Here is a 23,245-nt window from a genome sequence, read left to right on the forward strand (position 1 = left end):
TAATCATTAAATGCTTTAAGTTCATCATCTCATTTACTCCACACAACATCTTAGGAGATAATTTTAATATCCTACCTTTCTTGTTGAGAAAACTGAGATTCAGAGAGGTTCAACAACTTGTCCATTCTATACCATAGTAACTGACGATCAGGATTTGAACTCAGGCTGTTTATATTGGACATCAAAGTCTGTGCTCTTAACCTCATCTTTCTGAAGATTAGCCTGGTGAAAGAGAATTCTAGGGCAGAGTAAACCATTTCAGTCTCTGTGACTATTATTTATTTGTTCTGATTGTAGCCATTGGACCACCTGAGTTTGGTTAATAAGACCACATCCAGGTTTCTGACTCACAAGGCTGAAGGACGTGGACACAGCTGATTGATGCGGGTTGAGAAGGACTATGGTGAGCACCCTCAAAAGACAGTCTGCCAGGCTTTTCTCAGGCAACAGGCACCCTTCTGCATCTCCACATATGGCCCAGAAAAAGTCAGTGGGTTCTTTTCTCTAAATGGGAACATGTTCATTGGTTAATTTTTGTAATAAACACGCAGCTCATTTGATGAGCAAAATCTCAAACAAAGTTGAATTGTATAAAGTTGAAAGTACAAATTTACCCCTCGCCCTATCCATCCCCAACTTTCCAACCTTCTCATTCCACTGCTGACAAATTCAAGTCCCTACTGATAACAGTTTGAAATATGACCTTCTAGGCCCCTTTTAAACAGGTACATAAAGTTTTATTTACACAAAATGATATTCTTTTTAAAAAGTAGGTTGCAGAACAATATCATGAATACCTGTATTTATAAAGAAAATATTTACTGTACTTTTTTTTTAAGACAAGGTCTCACTCTGTCACCCAGGCTGGAGTGCAGTGGTACAATCATGGCTCACGGCAGCCTCAATGACCTGGGTTTAAGTGGTCCTCCCACCTCAACCTCCCCAGTAACTGGGACTATAGGTGCATGCCACTGCACTCAGTATTTTTTTTTTTCTTTCTTAGAGACAGGATCTCAGTATGTTGACCAGGCTGGTCTCAAACTCCTGGCCTCAAGCAATTCTCCTGTCTTGGCCTCCCAAAGTGCTGGGATTATAGGCTTGATTCTTTCTACGGGATGGACTCCTAGAAGCAGAATTACTGTGAGTGGGAGGCAGAATAATGGTCCCCCAAATGGGCTCCCACGTCCTAATTCCAGGAACCTGTGAACATTTTATGTTATATGGCAAGGGGAAATTATGTTGCATGAAATAGAAGTTGCTGATCTGGTGCCTTTGAAATGAGATTATCCTGGATTATCCAGGTAGACCCAAATTGGTCTTACAGGTGAAAAAAGGGCATAGGAATCAATGTCAGAGTAATGCCATGTGAGAAGGACTCAGCCATCACTGGCTGTGAAGATGGAAGGCAGCCATGAGCCAAGGGACATGAGCAGCCTCAAGAAGATGGAAAAGGGAAGAAAACGAATTTTACCCTAGACCCTCCCACATGAATTCAGACCAACAACATCTTTTTTTGTTTGTTTGTTTGTTTTTGTTTGTTTGTTTTTTGAGACGGAGTCTCTCTGTTGCCTAGGCTGGAGAGCAGTGGCGCAAACTTGGCTCACTGCAACCTCTGCCTCCCAGGTTCAAGCAATTCTCCTGCCTCAGCCTCCCAAGTAGCTGGGACTACAGGCACGTACCACCGCACCCAGCTAACTTTTTGTATTTTTAGTAGAGATGGGGTTTCAGCATGTTGGCCAGGGTGGCCTTGAACTCCTGACCTCAGGTGATCCACCCATCTCAGCCTCCCAAAGTGCTGGGATTACAGGCGTGAGCCACTGCGCCCAGCCTAACAACATCTTGATTTTAGCCCAGTGAGACCTATTTTGGACCTCTGGACTCCAAAACTACAAAATAATACATTTATGCTGTTTTAAGCCACCAAGTGTATACTAATCTGTTACAGCAGTAATTGAAAACTGATAAACTTAGTCAAAGAAGTAGTCATTTATGCAAGTAAAAATATGGAAAGAATCTAAGTGTTCAATTATAAGGAAATAGAAAATAAATTAGGCTGTATTTATTTGGAGAAATATTATGGAATCAATAAACCCTTTATTATTTTATTTTGTTATTTATTTATTTATTTATTTTGAGATGGAGTTTCATTCTTTTTGCCCAGGCTGGAGTGCAACGGTGCGGTCTCGGCTCACTGCAACCTCCGCCTCACAGGTTCAAGCTATTCTCCTGCCTCAGTCTCCCAAGTAGCTGGGACTACAGGCGCCCGCCATCACGCCTGGCTAATTTTTTTGAATTTTTCGTAGAGATGGCCACGCTGTCTTGAACTCCTGACGTCAGGTGATCCTCCTGCCTCAGCTTCCCAGAGTGCTGGGATTACAGGCATGAGCCACCGTGCTCAGCCTTGATTTTAAAATTTGCAAAATGTTTACAAGGAAATGTTAAGTTGAAAAAGAAATGTATAAACCTTTATCTGACTTCAATTATAAAAATTATATACATATATTACATAATTATACACAACATATTCCTATATATAAATAATATATATGTTATATTAGGGTTCAGCTGCAGAAAAGAGCTCCACTCAAGCTATTTCAAATAGAAGGAGAAATATAACCATACAAAATCATGGAGAAAACTGTAGAAGTGGGTTGTCCAGGGGCCTCTTTAGAGGTCAGATCTGACTGCCAGAGTCACAACTACCTGTACCTGGATCAGAAAGGTGGAGCATCAGGTGGGGCCACTAGACTGAAAACATACAGTCATGTGTCATTTCACAACAGGAACACATTCTGAGAAATGCATCATTATGTGATTTCATCATTGTGTGACCATCACAGCGTGCACTTACACAAACTATGACAGAACAGTCTACTGCACACCTAGGCTATATGGTGCGGCCTATTGCTCCTAGGCTACAAACCTGTGCAGCATGTCACTGTACTGAATACTGTAGGCAACTGTAACACAATGGTATTTGTATATCTAAACATAGAAAAGGTAGTGTAAAAAGACAGTATAAAAGATAAAAAATGGTACACCCATATAGGGCACTTACCATGAACAGAGCTTGTAGGACTGGAAGCTGGTCTGGGTGAGTCAGTGAGTGAATAGTGAGTGAATGTAAAGACCTAGGACATTACTGTACACCATGGTAGACTTTATAAACACTGGACTCTTAGACTACACTAAACTTATTTTAACATTTTTTTCTTTCCTCAGTAATAAACTAACCTTAGCTTACTGTAACTTTTTTACTTTATTTAAACTTTTTTTAACTTTTTGAATCTTATAATAAGACTAAGCTTAAAACACAGATTGTGTAACTGTCCAAAATTATTTTCTTTTTTAATATTCTTATTCTATATGCTTTTTTCTATGTTTAAAATTTTTATGTATTTACTTTTTAAACTGTTTTATTAAAAACTAAGACACAAACACACATTAGCCTGGCCTACACAGGGTCAGGATCATCAATATCCCTGTCTTCCACCTCCACATCTTGCCCCACTGGAAGGTCCTCAGGGACAACGACACGCATGGAGCTGTCATCTCCTGTGATAACAATGCCTTCTTCTGGATACCTCCTGAAGGACCTGCATGAAGCTGTTTTACAGTTAACTTTCTTTTCATAAGTAGAAGGCGTATACTCTAAAATAACCATAAAACGTATAGTACAGTAAATACATAAACCAGTAAACATAGTCATTTATTAAGATGATCAAGTACTAGGTACTGTACGTAGTTGTGCTATCCCTTCACACGACAGGCAGTGCAGGAGGTTTGTTTACACCAGCATCACCGTAAACACAGGAGAAACGCGTTGTGCTGCATTACCATGGCTATGATGTCACTAAGCTAGAGGAATTTGTGGGCTCCCTTACAGTCTTATGGACCACCAACCTACATGGGGCCTGCTGTTGGCCAAAACATTGTTATTTGGTGCATAACTGTGCATTAAAAAGGTGATGGAGATGAGATGGTCCCTTTTCTTACCATTCCTTTCTCATACTTATATGGTATAAGGAATATTTAAATCTAACCACCACATTTTTCTGCCTTCATATTTTTAACATTTTTAGAAGAAACCCAGAATCCATCGTCATTAAGAAAAGGTTCTGAAGACTTAAATCCAGCACAACCTCCCCCTACCATGGCCCTCTGGCAAGTCACCTCCTCTTGGTGTCCAAACACCTTCATCAGTAACAGGGAGTGATTTTCCCGCCCGCGAAGAGCTGTCTGAGGTTTGAAAGAGCTAACGAAGGGTGTGCACTTAGCAGGGAATCCCATTAAGTAAAATGTCTCAATAAGTGGTAGTGAATGTTATTAGAATACTTCACTACACATATCAAGTATTACTTATCATATATTAATTTTATCATCAGAAAAAAACCTCATTATAGAAAAATCAAAGCTGGATGTTAATCTTCCTCAGAAAGTAAAATAATCATAGTCTGATGAAAAAATATCAAACTTTAACACTTGTTGCCTTGCATCAGGTTCTGCCATTGTATATCTGCTTCCTGTTGATAAGACGAATAATAAAGACATACAAGCTCTATTTAAAAGTAGAGTCAAAAGGCCCTGCATATGTTCATTCTCAAGGCCATTATTTCTACATAACAAACATCACTCTTAGTCTGTTGTACACATAATGTATATTTCAGCATCTAGCAATGAATGAATAAAATGGCACCCCAAATGTTTTGGGAGATGAAGAGGAGCATTTATGATAATAAAAGGGGGCAAGCCAGGTGTGGTTGTTCATGCCTGTAATCCCAGCACTTTGGGAGGCCAAGGAGAGAGGATCACTTGAGGCCAGGAGTTTTAGACCAGCCTGGCTAACATGGAGAAACCCTGTCTCTACAAAAAAAAAAAAAAAATACAAAAAAATTAGCTGGGCGTGCCGGTGTGTGCCTCTAATCCCAGTTACTTGGGAGGCTGAGGTGAAAGGACCTTTTGAGCTCAGGAGGTTGAGGCTGCAGTAAGCCACTGCACCCCAGACTAGGTGACAGTGTGAGACCCTGTCGAAATAAAAATTTAAAAAAATAAAAAGAGGCCGGGTGCAGTGCCTCATGCCTGTAATCCCAGCACTTTGGGAGGCTGAGGCGGGTGGATCACCTGAGGTCAGGAGTTTGAGACCAGCCTGACCAACATGGAGAAACCCCATCTTACTAAAAATACAAAATTAGCCAGGCGTGGTGGTGCATGCCTGTAATCCCAGCTACTTGGGAGGCTGAGGCAGGAGAATCGCTTAAACCCAGGAGGCAGAGGTGGCGGTGAGCCGAGATCATGACATTGCCCTCCAGCCTGGGCAATCAGAACAAAACTCCATCTCAAACAAATAAACAAATGGACACAGAATAGACGTTTGACTATTGATTTGACCATAGAGCTATGTAAAGATAGACATTTATAACTGATCAAATGTAACATCTTAGATGTCACCCCTTTGGTGGTGGCTACTCAATTTCCAGCCTGGTTCCCTCAAGAGGAACATGGATTTGGGTGCCACTCTCTCTCCTTGTAGGGCTGGAAGCCTGAAGGATCTGCTTGATGGTTCCAAGCACTTTCGCAGACATGATTGTCACCTGGTGCCATGGCCTCCCCTTGGCTGTGCTGGATTCTGCTGCCAAAATAGGAATATAAGTCCAGTGCTCTTTTCAGGGTCCCACACTGCATGGGACATCTTTCAAAGTGCCACACAAAGTGATTTAGTTTATGATAGCCACTCTTTTCTTTTATTTTTATCTTTAATTTAGCTTTCATTTTAAGTTCAGGGGTACATGTGCAGGTATTTACATATAGGTAAACTTGTGTCATGGGGGTTTGTTGTACAGACTATTTCATCACTCAGGTATTAAGCCTAGTACCCATTAGTTATTTTTCCTGATCCTCTCCCTCCTCCCACCCTCCACCCTTCAATAGGCCCCAGTGTGTGTTGTTCTCCTCTATGTGTCTGTATGTTCTCATCATTTAGCTCCCACTTACAAGTGAGAACATGTGGTCTTTGGTTTTCTGTTCCTACATTAGTTTGCTAAGGATAATGGCCTCCAGCTCCATCCATGTTCCTGCAAAGGACATGATGTCATTTTTTATGGCTGCATAGTATTCTACGGTGTGTATGTACAACATTTTCTTTATCCAGTCCACCACTGATGGGCATTGAAGTTGATTCCATGTCTTTGTTATTGTGAATAGTGCTGCAGTGAACATATGCGTGCATGTATCTTTATGACAGAATGACTTACATTCCTTTGGGTATGTACCCCATAATGGGATTGCTGGGTCAAATGGTATTTCTGTTTTTAGGTCTTTGAGGAATCGCCACACTGTCTTTCACAATGGCTGAACTAATTTACATTCCCACTGAGAGTGTAAATTAGTTCTCATTGTGGTTTTGATTTGCATTTCTCTAGTGATCAGTGATGATGAGCTTTTTTTCATATGCTTGTTGGCTGCATGTATGTCTTCTTTTGAAGTGTCTTGTTCATGTCCTTTGCCCACTTTTTCATGGGGTTTTTTTTTTCTTGTAAATTTGTTTAAGTTCCTTATAGATGCTGGATATTAGACCTTTGTCAGATATATAGTTTGCAAATATTTTCTCCCTTTCTGTAGGCTGTCTGTTCACTCTGTTGATTCTTTTGCTGTACAGAAGCTCTTTAGTTTAATTAGACCCCATTTGTCAATTTTTGCTTCTCTTGCAATTGCTTTTGGTGTCTGTCATGAAATCTTTCCTCATTCCTGTGTCCAGAATGGTATTGCCTAGGTTGTCTTCCAGGGTTTTTAGAGTTTTGGGTTTTACATTTAAGTCTTTAGTCCATCTTGAGTTGATTATATGATGTAAGGAAGGCGTCCAGTTTCAATCTGCATGTGGCTAACCAGTTATCCCAGCACCATTTATTGAATAGGGAGTCTTTTCCCCATTGCTTGTTTTTGTCAGCTTTGTTGCTAATCAGATGGTTGTAGGTATACAGCCTTATGTCTGGGTTCTCTATTCTATTCCATTGGTCTATATATTTGTTTTTGTAGCAGTACTATGCTGTTTTCCTTACTGTAGCCCTGTAGTGTAATTTGAAGTTGGGTAGCGTGATGCCTCCAGCTTTCTTCTTTTTGGTTAGAATTGCCTTGGCTCTTTGGGCTTGTTTTTGATTCCATATGAATTTTAAAATAGTTTTATCTAGTTCTGTGAAGAATGTCATTGATAGTTTAATAGGAATAGCATTGAATCTACAAATTGCTTTGGGCACTATGGCCATTTTAATGATGTTGATTCCTCCTATCCATGAGCATGGAATGTTTTTCCATTTGTTTGCATCATCTCTGATTTCTTTTCAGTGTTTAACAGTTCTCCTTGTAGAGCTCTTTCACCTCCCTAGTTAGCTGTATTCCTAGGTTTTTTTTTTTTTTTTGGTAGCAATTGTGAATATACAGTCACTCTTTTAAGTTAGTTTTAAAACCTCCATACTAGTATGATTTTGGTTTTACTTATTCCAAATCTTCAGCAAGTTTACGGGTTGGAAATACATTCATTAGAACATGGGTACCAGGTAAACCATGACTCTCACTGAATTTCGGCATGGCATGTGTTATAATTTGTTCCTTTTTTACATCGAACAACCTGTAGTCCCCAAATAAGGAAAAATTGCCCAAGTACATGAACTTTAAGGAGCCTAAATATAAAACCCAGTAGGAAGTGATTTTACTTTTATTCCCAAATTCCATACACACAAGTAAAGGAAGTAAGACTATTAATTTAGTCAGCATTAGAGATAAGGACCAAGCAGGAAATGACTTTTTATATGATATCATCAAGGGCCCAAGTCAGAGGAGGAACAGGTGGAGCATTTCCTTTGTCCAATCCCTTACAGATCTTTCCCAGCCCTCTGAATAGTAATGTATGGTCAGGGGCTAATTTAATAAGTTACCTCAACATGGGTTGTACTGCTCTACGTGACTGTGATTTAGATATTACTCTAATCTTGAAAGAAAGAATGAGAAAAGAATGATGGAATGGAGAGAGGGAGGGAAGGAGGAAAAACTAAAAGTCCTAATTATTTAGTAAGATAAACTTTATCTGGAGAAGCCAGTAAATGTTTCCAGGAATTTTATATTCTAGCTAAGTAATTGTGCCCTTGAGTCATTTCTAATATGGGTATTTCTACTTTAAAAAATATTTAGGGTGATGTTTACAGTGAAAATCCCATGGATCTTACTTATGTACCAGGACACAGGAGAAAGACAAGTTGGGCTCAAATCCCAGTTTGTGTGACTCTGGGCAAGTTACAGAGTCTTTTTTACCTGCAAAATAGGTCAATTATATCTGCCTCATAGAGTTGTTGGGAGGACTAAACAATACCCAGGGCACAGCACTGTGGCTCACACCTATAATCCCAGCACTTTGGGAGGCCAAGGCAGGAGGATTGCCTGAGCCCAGGGAGTTTGAGACCAGCCCGGGCAACATGGTGAGGTTCTGTCTCTATTTTAAAAAACAAATAAAAATACATTTTAAAAAAAGACAATACATGGGAGTGTCCAACACAGTTGGCACTCAATAAATGTTTGCAGTAACTTTCTCCCATGACTGCTTAGAAGATAACTATTTTTTCAAATTTTTTATAAATTATACACAACATAAAATTTATCATCTCAATCATTTCTAAGTGCACAAGTCAGCAATATTAAGTACATTCATGTTGTACAATTGAATTTTTGTCATCTTGCAAAACTGAAACTCTGAAAATCTGTAACATTTTAACAACTCCCATTCTCCCTTCCCTCCAGCCTGGGGCAACCACCATTATATTTTCTGTCTCTATGAATTTGACTACTGTAGGCACCTCATATAAGTGGAATCAAACAACATTTGTCTTTTTGTGGTTGGCTTATTTCAGATCATCGATCTTTTAGATTCCTCTTTCAGGCTTGAGAAATTGTTGCATTCAAACAAAAGTTTTGGCAACTGCATGCTATGTTGCCATATCGTATGATTATCCAACTATTTAGCTAAAAACATGAAGTTTTCCAAAATAAAGGTGATTCATTGCAACAAGTTACAATCACATAAGTTGCAATGGATGGATTTTATGCAAATACAGTCAACTCTCAAATCCCCTGCCATGCATTCTGCACTTGTGTCTTATTCCTTTTACTGCTTTGTAAATTTCTGGAGGTCAGGTGGTGCCTGACATGCATTGGGTGTATGATAAATACTAATGAACTAATTATTAAGTTAATCAGTGTATTAGAATACTATTTTATGAATTGCTAGCAAGAAAATGTTCATCATAAGGCATTTTCCTTGCCATTGATTCTGTGCTGTATCTTTGCTGATCAACTGATGGTCCTCAAAGAAACGCCAAATTATTTAAATATTAACCTAAGCAAAACACAGTTTGAAAGATAAAACAGATGAAAAATGCTGCTTGTGTCCTTTGAAAGGCAAACACAATTGGCTTTTGGATCATGGACAATTCAGTGTCCTATCAGCTTCTTAATGTAAATGGACATGCCAGATTTAAAACATTAAAATATTCAAGACGGGTCACAGTGAGGAAAATAAGGCCTGCCACACTGTGCTGGTGGAAATCTAGACTTTACAAGGGCAGTTGAAGTTTTTTGTGCATACCCCCCACTCCTGCAAGTTCATTTCTAGTCATCCTACACAGATAAGCACGCAAGTGTTCAAAGATAGGACTGCAGTAAGCTGCATACGAACCCCCTCCCCAGCCCCACCCAAAGATGTCCATATTCTAATGCCCAGAACCCAAGAATCTGTGAATAGGCTATGTTCATGGCAAGAGAAAATTAATGTTGCCATATGGAATTAAGATTGCTAATCAGCTGACCTTAATATAAGAGTCTCCTAGATTATACCAGGTGGACCCAATGTAATCCCAAGAGTGCTTTAAATGTGGACAAGAATGTTTTGTGTCAGAGTGATTCAATGTGGGAAAGATTCCATGAGACTTTGCTGACTTTAAAGATGGAGGGGAGCCATGAGCCAAGGAATGAAGGTGGCTAGAAAGGGCAGGGAAATGGATTCTCCCGCAGAGTCTCCACAGAGGAATGCAGCCCGGCCGATGCCTTGATTTTTAGCTCAGAAGTCTCTTTTGGATTTCTGACCTCCAGAACTGCAAGGTAATAAATCTGTGTTGTTTTAAGCCACTGAGTTTGTGGTGATTTGTTATGAAAACAATAGGGAACTAACATAATGACTAAGGATGTTCATTGCAGCATCATTCATAATAAAAAATTAGAAGCAACCTAAACACCCACTAATAAGAGGCTGATAAAATATTGTGTTAGTACTATGGATGTTGAAGATTTTAGGCTTTCACCAAAGAGCTGCTGGTGGTACCCTCTCTTTCTGCTTTTGGTGAGGGCTGACCAAGCAGTTTAGACTAGAAAGGAGGGAAATTATAGCAAGGAAACCTCAGTTAATAAATCACCCTGCTTATAAATGTATAGCAAATGTAACACAACACTGAGGCTTTAATACTTTTAAAATACTTTTTAATACTTTTACCCAATCTTTTTTTCTTTATTCTTTTTTCTTTTTTTTTTTTTTGAGACAAGGTCTCACTCTGTCGCCCAGGTTGGAGTGCAGTGCTACACTCTTGGCTCACTGCAACCTCCGCCTTCTGGGTTCAACTGATTCTCCTGCCTCAGCCTCCTCAGTAGCTGGGACTACGGGCATGTGCCACAATGCCCGGCTAATTTTTGTATTGTTTGGTAGAAACAGGGTTTCACTGTGTTGGCCTTGAATTCCTGGCCTCAAGTGATATGCCCACCTTGGCTTCCCAAAGCGCTGGGATTACAGGCATGAACCACCACACCTGGCCTCAATTTCATTCTTACAGTAAATCTATAGATATGCCAGGCATTAGCCAGGTGCCATGATGTGCATCTATAATCCCAGCAATTTGGAAGGCTGAGGGTTGAGGATCACCTGAGGACAGGAGTTTGAGACCAGCCTGGGCAACATAATGAGATCCCCATCTCAAAAAAAAAAAAAAGAAAGATATGCCGGGTACTATGCTGAACACTGGAAAATGGAGAGAAAAGAAGCCAACTGACTAGAGAAGGAGGAAGAAGGAAGGCAGGAGAATTATACCAAGTGCAACAAATGTCAAGGTAGCAGAAAGCATCGGGTACCCCGGGTACAACAGAGGACACCTAACCAAGACAGGGTGGGAAGATGGGACAGGGACAGCTGCCAGTAGCAGGTAATGCCTGAACCCCGTCCCAAAGGAGGAGTAGGATTCAGCCAGACAAAGAAGACTTGGAAGGCTGAACCAGCGGAGGAAACAGTTTACAAAGGGCTGGCTGGCGTGATTTCCAGTGTGGGTGTATGGCTGTATGGCTGGGGTGGCATGAGAAAGCCAGCAAACTGTGCAAAGGACTTTTACACAATTATCTTTCTGAAGTTCTCTAAGCCTCAGTTTTCCTACCTTGACAATAAATGAATCATAAAATCTTCCTTTTGGAGGAGGGCTTAAGGAATCTGTCCAGAGTCTCAGGACTAGAAAAAGGAAGACCCCGATATAATCTGGAAATCCCTGCTCGATATTATTTTCCCCAGGCCATGGCTGCTCCTCAGAAAGTCTTGCCCTTCCCATGCAGCCTGGGACGACTTCTGGTTTTTTAAAGCCATGATGCATTAAAGAATGGAAAACATTTTATTATAATCACTTAAAATTAACACATCATTGCTTTTAATACATACACACAAAATACAATGAAATATTGTGCTATTCAAAATGGATTATGGACTAAAACTATATTAACTCATAGTTCATTACAGGCCATGTGTTCTGGTAATGGAACAGAGAATTTAATTCATATAATGAACGTTTTCATGTTTCAGCCCCTTCACTGACTCTCTGTGACTCTCTAAGGCCTCATTTAGAGATGAACCTTTGAGTTGGTGAACGAGAAGCCTGAACAGCCTGCGGAGCTAGGCCCTGTTTATGTCTACTTGTAGCAAGAAAGTGAAATTGTACATCAGAATCATCTGGGGAGCTTTTAAAACATAGTGAAGCCAAAGCCCCCCTTCACGTTCTGATTCAATGGGTCTAAAGTGGGGTCCAGGCACTGTAATATTTTTAAAGCTCCCCAGGTGATGCTAAGGTAAAGCCAGGGTCCAAAAATACCATTACCAAAAGTAGGAGAGATGGAGGAAAGAATTCTTTAAAGTTTTATCAGCTCATTTGCAGATATTTGTTTAGAAGACAAACAATGGTAGCAATAGATGAACAAATGGAAGCAGAAGAAAGGTTCAATACAAGCCTCGCCAAGGGCAATCTGGTGGTAAAAGAGCAGCAGAGCCCTGGTGAGCAGGCAGAGCATGGGAGCTCCACGGAGGCCCAGCCATGCAGAACAGCGAATCCAGTGTTTGCACATTAGGGCATGGGAAGGAATCCAAAAGAATTGTGAACAGTGTGCTAAAGTTTGCTGATTCAGTTTGCAAATGTCATGTGGCAGCACCCTGACTGGGCAGTTATAAGGTCCCCAGAGTGCATGGAGAGGCAACCACTGGGCCTCAACCCCCATGTTGGAGATGCTAGAGCTAATCAGAGGCAGCCCCTATGGGAACCAGGCAGATGTAATTGCACCGAGAGAGACAAGGTTCTCAGGCCATAACCAGGATGGTTGCTAATCTACTGCTGACATACAGATGTGTGCACCCAGAAACTTAGAAGGCAGTTTTCTGCGTCTGACCTCAGTCAGTCTGTTACATCTCGGGACAGCAGTGAGGTGGCCCCAAGAATCTATAAATAAAATTATTATCTGAGAGCTAACTCATAAAATAGTACTTAATAGATAATAAGAGTCACTCTAAGGAGAATGTCCCTTGCATCACACCAAGATGATTGTTAATTAAACTAGAAATTATTGATCAAAAGCAGGTGGCTGTCTGCTGTGGACGCACAGAATACAGAGGAGGGACCTGTTGCTGTGCTTGCCAAGACTGGGGACATGGTGGCCATCAGCTCCCCGACCTGTTGCTGTGCTTGCCAAGCTCTATACTGGGGACATGGTGGCCACCAGGTCCTCAGCCTCCACTGCCAGTGTCTTGGTGTGGGCCACCATGTCTCGCTTATCACGAAGCCTCCAATGTGGTCTCTGCTTCTGCCTTTGCCCAAAGTGCCCTTGTCACACGAGGCAGATCATGTTCTTTCCTGCTCAACGCCCCTGGGAGCCCCACATCTCATTCAGAGAAAAAGCCAAAGTCCTCAGAGCAGCCCGTAGGACCCTCTAAGATCTGGACCTTCCCCACTCACCTCTGGGTGCATCTCCTCCTCACCAGTCTGCACCCCCATCCCCTCCCACCCTTCTCCCACTCCAGCCATACTGTCCCCAGCTGTGCTCCTGCCTCGGGGCCTTTGCACCAACTGTGGAAGCTCTGGAATGTTCCTCCCAAGGTCTTCCACATACTTCACTCTCAGTCCTTCAAGTCTTCAGGTTCGGAGGCCTATCCTGACCACCTCAATTAAAATAACAAATTCTCCTCACTCCTCACACTCCCTCCCTCCTCCCCCCTTAGTTTTTTCCCCATAGCACTTACCACCTTCTACATATCATCTAGTTCACTAATCTATTTCATTATTATTGCCTCACCTACTAGCTAGAAAGTAAATTTTTGTTGGCTTTGTTCACTGCTATATTCCTAGTGCCTACAACAGTGCCCGAAGCACAACAAGCATTCAATAAATATCTGCAGAACGAAGGACTCTATCGGTCCCAGCGTCCAGGATGTCTCCACCGTGCCGATGGCGTCATCAAGCTTTTCAAGCAAAATGACTCCAATGTGTGCTGGCGCTGGGGTGACTACCTTTCTCACAGCAACCTTTAGATGACGATGATTTGGTTTCCCACAGGGTCTGTCCACAGGACAGAATATGCTGGTCCGAAGTCTGGTCTCATTGAAAGCTTTTGTATTGAAAGAGTAAAAGAGCCAGCATGATGATTTATTACTTTTTCTTCTTATTAAGGGCTTCAGAATCCAAAAGCTCTGATGGTGGTGAATTCCTTGGTCTTAGCCTCTTTAGACCCCTTGGGCCACCCCCTCTGAGGCCAGCTTTCTTCACGAGGAATCAGCCTGAGCCTCTTTTGAACTCTGCTAGATGTGTTTAAGGAGAATAAATGGCAGCAACTTGGCAGACACAGATTTGACAGTCAAAACACCAGCCGCTCATGAATGTCTCAGAAGGGTGTGATGCGTGGTAATGGGTCACGTCGCGGAGGCACAGATTTGAATTCCGCAGGCTGGTGGACAGACGCGGCACCCACAGCGGAACAAAGCCAGCACTGTGGCTGCTCTCTCCTCCTGGAGCCAACTCCTCCATTCTCCTGAAACTAGCACAGAGGTCTTTGTGAAAAGCTGCCTTCCTAAGAAGGCTGACTGCTGGTGCTGGTGATGCCAACACTGAGGGCTAGCATATCACTATTTTCTTTCTTTCATAAAGGGCAATTTAGGATTGTGCACACAGAGGATCACAAAGGTCTCTGTTTCTAAAACCACAGTTCTGCTGTATTTACTGCTCTGGGCCCAGTGTGCTCCAGAGACCCCAGAGAAAGTGTAGGATGGGATAGGCCTTGTCCTCCAGGAGACCACCACATCACCACTTAATCAGGGCTTGTATGTTTGCCTGGTAGTCTCAAGTAAATTGGAAAAGAATTAAGATCACAAGCTGTGGAGTCAGGTGACTGCATTCAATTTCCAGCTCTGCCGCTTTACGTGACCATTATGGAATATCTATAAGCCTGTTTCCTTCTTTGTAAAATGGTTTTATAGGAGAGTTCTGTAGATCAAAGAATGAACGTAATGGCAGTATCATTCCTAGAGCAAAATAAACACTCAATGTGGTAAGAAAAAGAAACGATACTAGCCCAGGATCTTACATAATTAGTTGCAAAACACCATCACAAAAGTGATCCGAGTGCAGAGAAGGGACAAGACACTGGGATTAGAGTTTCATGGAAGGCTTCACAGGGAAGGGAGGAGGAGAAGGATTTTTGGTTCAGAAGACAAAAGAATACCCAGTACCATATAAAACAACAGACTATGGTCCAGCGACATTTGTCTTTACTGCCTACATTACACATTCTCTTAGCAGTCCGCTTCCCAATGCTGTTGAATTTTCGCAAAGTAACACAATGAACATTGACTTGATCATCGAGTCCACTGTCCAAACAAGATAGTTCTTCCTGTGCCTTGTACAATTCACTTCCAGGTCTCGAGGGGGTTGACACAGAGCTGCAGCTCCACCCACCTTTTGACATCTTTTTTTTTCTTTTTTTTTTTGCTAGTCCCCTTGTCAAATTTAACATTCATTTCGTTATTTTTAAAATAGGAAATACATTCAATCGTTGATATTCAAAAGAGATAATAGGGAATACAGTAAGCTTCTCTCCTGCCCCCCATTCCCATTCCTGAAAGCAAACAATGTTGCCTTGCTACCAAGTTGCTGCATTTACTTTCATAAATAATCTACACATAGGCCAGGCACAGTGACTCACACCTGTAATCCCAGCACTTTGGGAGGCCGACGCGGATGGATCACCTGAGGTCAGGAGTTCGAGACCAGCCTGGTCAACATGGTGAAACCCCATCTCTACTAAAAATACAAAAATTAGCCAGGCATGGTGGCAGGCACCTGTAATCCCAGGTACTCAGGAAGCTGAAGGCATGAGAATCACTTGAACCCGGGAGGCGGAGATTGCAGTAAGCTAAGATCGCACCACTGCACTCCAGCCTGGGCGACAGAGCAAGACTCCATCTAAAAATAATAATAATCATCTACCGCATATATAAGCAAACACATTCGCTTTGTTTTGCTCAAAGGGTAGCGTACAAATATTTCTCTGCCTCTTTTTCTCATTTAATTTTTCTTAGGAAAATTCTGTATTGGTATATGAAGAGCTTCCTCATCTTGTTTTTTTTAAAAAATGATAGATACCTACAGTTTTTAATCCTTTGGATAGCTGAGAAATTTGTTATGAGACCACCTGTCAGCATGAATACCTAAAAGGTCCAATTTTCTTTCTATTGATTCTGGGATAGGAGCCACTAAAAAGCAACATTTGTGAAGAAAGCTCCTTTTCTCTGGAATTACAGGTTTCACTTTCCCCATAGGTCCTTTGTTTCATACAGAGAACACAGACTTATGGACTTGACACTCTCAGGAGGTTATAGCCACATGTGAATATGTAGTTAGCATCTGGGTAACTCAGTTGGCTTACAAGAGTTCACAAACAGGAGCCAAGTAATTTTTTAAAAAGTGACTAAAAATACAGATTCTGAACAAACACCAACAGAAGCACCATCAGCTTTAAGCTGAACCTTAATTTGGTAAATCCTGAACTGCACTCCAATGTTTTTAAGATTTTTCAAGCAAAGGGAACCATTTTGAACTAAGACTCTGCATTCTTTTAAAACTGCTGGGTTGAACAAAAGTGGAACAAACAAGTTGCCTAATCAAACTTGGTCTATACTAATATTTTGATTCAGGGCATGGCTGCCCCAAAAGCCACTCAGAGGCACTAAATTCAACTTCCCAGAGTGACACATTGACCATCATCTTACGATGTCTGTATGTAACACGAGGCCAGGGTTGGGACGTGAACACAGAGTAGGCTGCCTCTCTCTGTCCTAGGTCCCAAGTACATATTTTCAGGATGTGAAAAGAATTCAATAAAACCACTATTAATTTGGTGAATAAAGACAAGTTCTGAGCTGTCTTTTTCAGATCTTCCTAGTTAGAGCTACAGGACAAATTCTTAAACATATTAGCACTTAGCTTTTGGAGACCAAGGGCTCCTTTGCCTTGCTGCAAAGGGCCATCTCTGGAGAGCTGAGCCTCTCCCCACCCTAACAGGAGGTGTTGGTGGGTCTGAGAAGCAGTGGAGAAGTAGGTTTCCAGGCAGAGTAAGAAGGATGCTGTGCCAGGGCTCTGCAAGACAAGAAGCTGGAATGGGGTTCGGTCCTGTGACCCAGGTGGGCAAAGTGGGCAGAAGGTGAAGTTACCAGGGCTAAAGCAGGAACCTCTGCCTACCTGGGACCCAAGGGTGAACTCCTTAATTTTCCATAGTACAGGTGACACAATGTTCTTATTATTTAAATACTGCAGCTCTTCCTTTCTCACATAACCACAGAGGGTCTTTACTCTATCCCTCCTGTCAATGCCTTGGGCTCAGGGCTTTCCACCTGCCATTCATTTCTCACAATATGTCCACAAAGGGGATTCTATAGTTGGCCCTCAGTATCTGTGGGTTCCACATCTGTGGATCCAACCAATGGACGATTGAAAATATTCCACCTCAAACAATAAGAAATAACAATACAAAAAAATACAAATAAAAATATAACAGTGTAACAACTATTGACATAGCCCTGACATTGTATTAGGCATGACAAGGAATAAAGAGATGATTTGAAGTATACAGGAGAACGTGCATAGGTTATATGAAAATATTATGCCATTCTATGACTTGAGCATCTACAGATTTTGTTATCTGCAGGGAGTGGGGTGGGATTGAGGGTGTCCTAGAACCAATGCCCTGCAGATACTGAGGGATGACTGCATACCCCATTATAGATAAGAAAACTGACTCACGTTAAGTGACTAGCCCATGGTCACATGATGTTCAGGAATAGAACATTTATTAAGTATCTACTTCTAAAATTGTTATCATCTCCCATGTCTGTCACGGAGGGAGTATTGCAAAATGGTTAAGGCTTCACATGGTGGTTTATCTAATACTCTCAATAATTCAATACAATCTAAGTCAGTCAATCATACAATTGAGGAAACTGAGGGTCAGAGCTGGGTTAGTGAGTTGCCTGAGGTCAGAGAGTGGAGCAACTAGGATCTGACCCAGGTCTCTGGCTCCAAATTGCTGCCTTTCTCACTGATATGCTGGGTCAGCTTGCAGAGAAGCTCAACAACTCAGCAATTCCATCCTGAGAGCCATTTCCTGGAGTGACAGAAAATTTAAACCACTGCAAAAATAAGGTCTGATGCATCTGGCCACTTCAGACTTAGAGATCAATTCCAGGGTAGGCTGATGGGACACACAGCAACAAAATACCACACACCTTGTTTTTAAGCTCCCTTGCAGGTGGCTTCACATGGACAATTGGTCTTGCCTTTGGCATGCTTCTGGTACAAGTCACTCAATGAAGCTGAAATGGCCTTTAAGACAGGCAGGCAGTTTGAGAAGCTCTGACACAGGGATGTTAGGATTGAGACATCCTGGGATCAGGGCCAAGTAGGGAGGACTTGTGATCCCTGGAAAGGCTATAGCCATGAGCCAATCCCAGATTAACTTCCCCCACCTCAGAGGCCTGGCTTCCACTGCTGGGTTTTTCTGGTTTCCTGCCCATGGAGCCCTAGCACAGCAGCATCCCTCTATACGCTGCCTAGAAGTCTACCCCACCACTCTTCAAAGTCTCCAGAGCTTATTACTCAGCAAATTCTGTTGCTCTCACCTGAGTCCCACCTGTGACCAAGTGGTACTCATGAGTAACCCTGACTCTGACCAACTGGAGTTCAAATTTTTGACTTGTGGTTCTGCCAAGGCCATTGTTATGGCAACTGGAATGTGCTTCTATTGGCACTGCATGGAGGTGAAAGTTGGAGAGAAGGGGAAACAGTCAGTTTTGGACCCTTTCTCTCACTCTTCGTAACAATACTGGAAGGTAACATCTGGCATGCTTCCCAGTCTATGTAAGACTGCAGTCAGCCCTTCTGTTGACAGACCAGACATAGCAGCACAGCCTCTCACCTTTCCCAGCAGAAATGGGTGCAAACAGCAGATTCTGGGAAGTTCCCTTTGTACTTTTGTGCCCAGTGCCCAAAGAATGATGGAATCTCTATCATTCCAGGAGTGGAGACTTGGGAAGATGTTAGGGATTTCTGAAAAGCAGAGAAATCGCATTCAGTGTAATCTAGTTTAAAAATAATAGGCTTGAGCCAGATCCCAATTTGAATCTCAGCTCCATCATTTAGTTTGTGTGATCTTGGTCAAAAGAAATTAGACTTCACTGATCTCTTTAACTCATCTATAAACTAGAGATATTATCTTCCTCATAGGTTCATTGTGAGGATAACCAGATAAAGGTCCTTTCTTCTCTTGCATACTTTTAAGTGTAGCTCTCCTTCTCACAGCCTCCCCAAACCGTAGGTGATTTGTCCAGATGTCCATCACTGGTCCAAGTATATTTGTGAAGTAAAAGATGGCTAGGCCATTCTAGACATTACAAGATGCTAAGAAAGGCAGGCCAGGAGAAAAAACATATATGTAAAACAAATCTGTAAAGATAAGCAGATACAAGACTACAAAGCCCCACAAAGAGGGCAAGCTTTGCCAAATGGGACTGTGGCCCCTTGCAAGATATGCCAGGTCCCGTAGCCATTATATTTTGGCTTATGTGTGTTGGAGTTCGCCTATTTATGGCAACCAACAGACAGTATGTCGAGTACTTTACTTAAGCACCTGCTTCTGTCTCAGGTATTGGACTCATGGGAGCTATTATTTCAAAACCTCTCACTCACAACTTACTGCTATGTGCTTAATTCCTGATGTCACTAATGGAAGCAGATACTCCATGGGACTGTCTGAATGACGATGGTTTTAAATTAATCAAATTAGCTACAGTGTTTGATGAATAATTTCTATGGTAACTACAGATGAAGCTCAAGACAGAACATGCTCTTCTATTTTTCTGTGCAATTCTTCACATTAAATAAATGCCTCCTTGATGAGTGGAGAAAAAATAATTATATTCCATTGAAGCTAAGAAATAAAGCAACCTGTTTATTTTTTAAAAAGATAAACATGGCTGATCTGCACTAATCATAACATTTTGAAGGAAATAAAACAATATTCAACATTTCTAGACTACAAATAAATAATACCCTGTTTTACTTATTCTGTTAACCAAAGAAGAAGTTGGAAATAAGAAAATTGAATGCTTATGGACTTAAAGGTATCAGACATGGCATTTGATTTTTGGAAAATGAAGACATAAATGGAAAATGGCTATGGCAATGAACTTAAGAATGACATTTAAAAGTTTTTACACAAACTTTACATACTTGACAGACTAAAACATTTTTCAAGTCCTTAATTATGAGAACAGCAGCAAAATTTAAGACAATTAAAAATTGGCATTTAAGAATCTGCTGTATTATTATGAATAAATGCAAAACAACTGTATCAGTGAAGCCTGGGAAAATCTCAATTACTATAATATTCGTGCACTGGCTTTACATTTCACTTTCGAATGCGTTCCCTCATCCTGGGTGCAAACTGGGTACCTTCAGATACAACAGCTTGGACAGGGAACGAGGTTACGACACATGGCTGTACAACCAGTCTCGCTGCGTTACAGTTACAGCATATAAACAACTCTGTCTAATAAAAACAGTAAAACCAGGCTCAAGTGCACACCCTGTGTTACAAACACATCACATGTCAGGATTATAAATCATAGAAATAAAGACAAATAATGGCATGAAGGGCATGATAGTTTATTTTTAAAAATTGTACCACACTGATCATGATGACCAGCATACACATGATAATGGCTTTTCTCTTGGGTTTAACATTGCAGTAGTTTTGCATACTGCAATGTTTCAATAGGACCAAGAACGTTAGAGAATAAAGATCTTAGATGAAAATGAACACTAATAATTCTAGTGTCCTCCCCCATAGAATTAATGTAAATCCCGTATGAATCAGTGGCATTATAATGTTATGTGGTTATGAAGAATGAAATTTCTCTTAGAAGTAGGCAGCATGAATTTATACTTACATAAGTATAACTTATACTTCCTTGTACTTTCATCTTTAGTTTTTATAATTTAAGCTATGTCCACCCTGGCTAAAGTACAATCATACAATATACCTCAGATAATTTCCATGCTACCATTGCACAAGTTTAGTGATTTTACTATTAAAAAAAAAAAATCCAACCACCATCAGAATAAAGAGGCAAATAAAAGTAATTTTTAAATCATTTGAAAAGCATAGTGCTTATTTGTCCAATACAGACTCAAACTTAAATGCTATAGTTATAATTTCCAGACTTCTGCAAAATTAACATTTATATATACATATGGGTTTTGTTTATAGAACTGTATTTTGCAATCAACAAGTTTTAGAGACGACATATTTGGTTACAGTTCCACATATCTGTAGTAAAGACAAAGCCACATAATGTTCATGATGTTAAATCTGACTCTAAGTAACCTAAGGTACAAAATTTTGACCAAGTATCAAAATGATAATCTGATCTTAAAAATACAACCCATATGAAACTACTTTTTAGAGAGAAAATGTGCTGTTCAGTAATTATTTCAATAACCTTTTCTGAGTATCTGCAAACTGATCCTTTTCTTTAATCTTTGTGACTCACCAATATTTCAAAGTGACCTCTTCACTTCCATGTTACCATTTCAGTACCCAGGGATTTCTGAGGCAGCATAAGTTTGACTTCATAAAAACAGTAGATACTCTAACAGTGACAATTTTTAAATCTGTAAACTCAATAATCACATTAGTTAGCTCAGCAACTATAAAAACATTGAGATTGGGGCACTGTAAGCCAGAATCTCTTTGTGCTTTTTAAATCAAGCTGCTTTTGAATCTTTTTGGTATTTATCAGCCATCTGTATTTCCCTTATAATAATAAAAGAATACATTTAAAATAAATTTTAAGGTTAAATGTCCTGGGGGGGGCTTATCAATACCTTTTTTTTTTTTAAACATAGTATAAATCAATTATCTTTTTCCTTCAGTATTTGGAATAGCAAAAATTATTTCTGGTCCCTCCTTAGATCAATCAACACCACTTTTCATGACATATTAACACTGAAATTTACAGACATCCCTGAAAAGTTTTTAAGTAAACGAGTGAATCACAGTGGAGTCTCAATCAGTTAACAGTGTAGATCCATTTTTTTCAAAAAACTGAATATTAAAAGAAAATCTTCAACCTAAACACAAAAACAAAAACAAAACCCTCCTAAGAACTAAAGCCAAGTGTGTGTTGTCAATGATTCGATACTTTTATCCCCTGACTGATTTAGACTCCTCCTCCTGTTGTAAGACATGTTTGCTGAAATCTTCACGCCAAGCTTTTGGGACGCCTGGGTGAAGAGGCTATGCTACTGTTGCATCTAAGGGAATAGTGGCACCGTTTCTTCCCTAACAGACTTCATATCCAAAGATAAGCAATGAATCTCACTCCCCTGCATTCACCAGCATCTTATCAGGAGATAATACTTGCTGTGCAAATTGATGACAGCTGATCGTCCCACCCCACCGCCCCCCCGACCCCCTACTGCCAATATGAGGTTATCATCAGTTTGTCATTATATGCACTGGCCTTTCACTCTTTCAATCAGAAAAGCTGTGGCTTACTTTGAAAAGGTGGGGAAGGGACGGGGAGAAATGAAAAACCAAGAGTCTAAAGGCACAAGGTCGCATAGCTGCTCTAGTTGGAGTTTGTAAACAGAGAACAGGTTGAATTTAGGTAATCCCAATCTATGAGAGTAAAAAGGCATCCACAGCAGGCTTGTATCCAGCCAGCTTCTTTGAGACCCTTCATGGGTTTTGAGGTCTACAAAGTATGCACTAAAATACCCATACTTCAAAAAGCAATAAGGCAAATAGTATAATCATTATTCCAAAAGTTACAATGGTAGTGTAGGCATACATAGTATAATTTAGTTACAATGTGTGGTACTGTTTCTATTATATAACCATATTAACTGTTTATTTCCTACATAATTATAAATTCAGCTGGGTTTCAGATGAACACAAAACCGTCCTTGTACCACCACTGATAGCTGGCAATAGCTCTTTGACAGCAGTTTTTATTCTGCTGTAGAAATTATCCTTGAACTGAAAAAGTCCACAATCCAACGTCCAGTCATTAAACACTATCATATTTGTGAAGAGCTTCTTCCAACTTCTGGGTAACTTTTTGGAAAAATATTATTTGTTGTTGTAAGAAATGCTGCATCTGTGATTTAAAGTCTCTTACTCGAATTTGATGGAAGTGGTGAATTTCAGCCAAAGTGGCAAAAGAAATAGTGTTACAGCGATCCTGAATGCCGTCAGCCTTCTGCACCTCCATCTTCCCTTCCTCCACATGTCGCCTACTCTCCTTGACTTTGGTAAGAGCTCCTGTAGTTAAAAATAACAATTAATTAAAAACCTATATATCCAC

General features: G+C 40.7%; 1 protein-coding gene across 11 annotated transcripts in view; it reads right to left on the bottom strand.

Moving 5' to 3' along the window:
* The window catches only part of SNX18 (sorting nexin 18), a 238,349-nt gene that overhangs the window by 189,676 nt on the left and 25,428 nt on the right, over window positions 1–23,245 (bottom strand). For 2 of the 11 annotated variants that reach the window (XM_003827464.6, XM_057302300.2), the window contains exon 2: window positions 20,525–23,202. The exons of 8 other annotated variants lie outside the window; for them this stretch is intronic. In XM_003827464.6, coding sequence (XP_003827512.3) covers window positions 22,949–23,202 — 254 coding nt within the window. In that variant the 3' untranslated portion in view covers window positions 20,525–22,948. Of the gene's footprint in view, window positions 1–15,069; window positions 23,203–23,245 lie in introns of those variants that run through there. One more of the 11 variants, XM_055112382.2, reaches the window with a different exon arrangement.

The sequence above is a fragment of the Pan paniscus genome, chromosome 4 (genome assembly GCF_029289425.2).
Source record: "Pan paniscus chromosome 4, NHGRI_mPanPan1-v2.0_pri, whole genome shotgun sequence".
Lineage (NCBI taxonomy): Eukaryota > Metazoa > Chordata > Mammalia > Primates > Hominidae > Pan > Pan paniscus.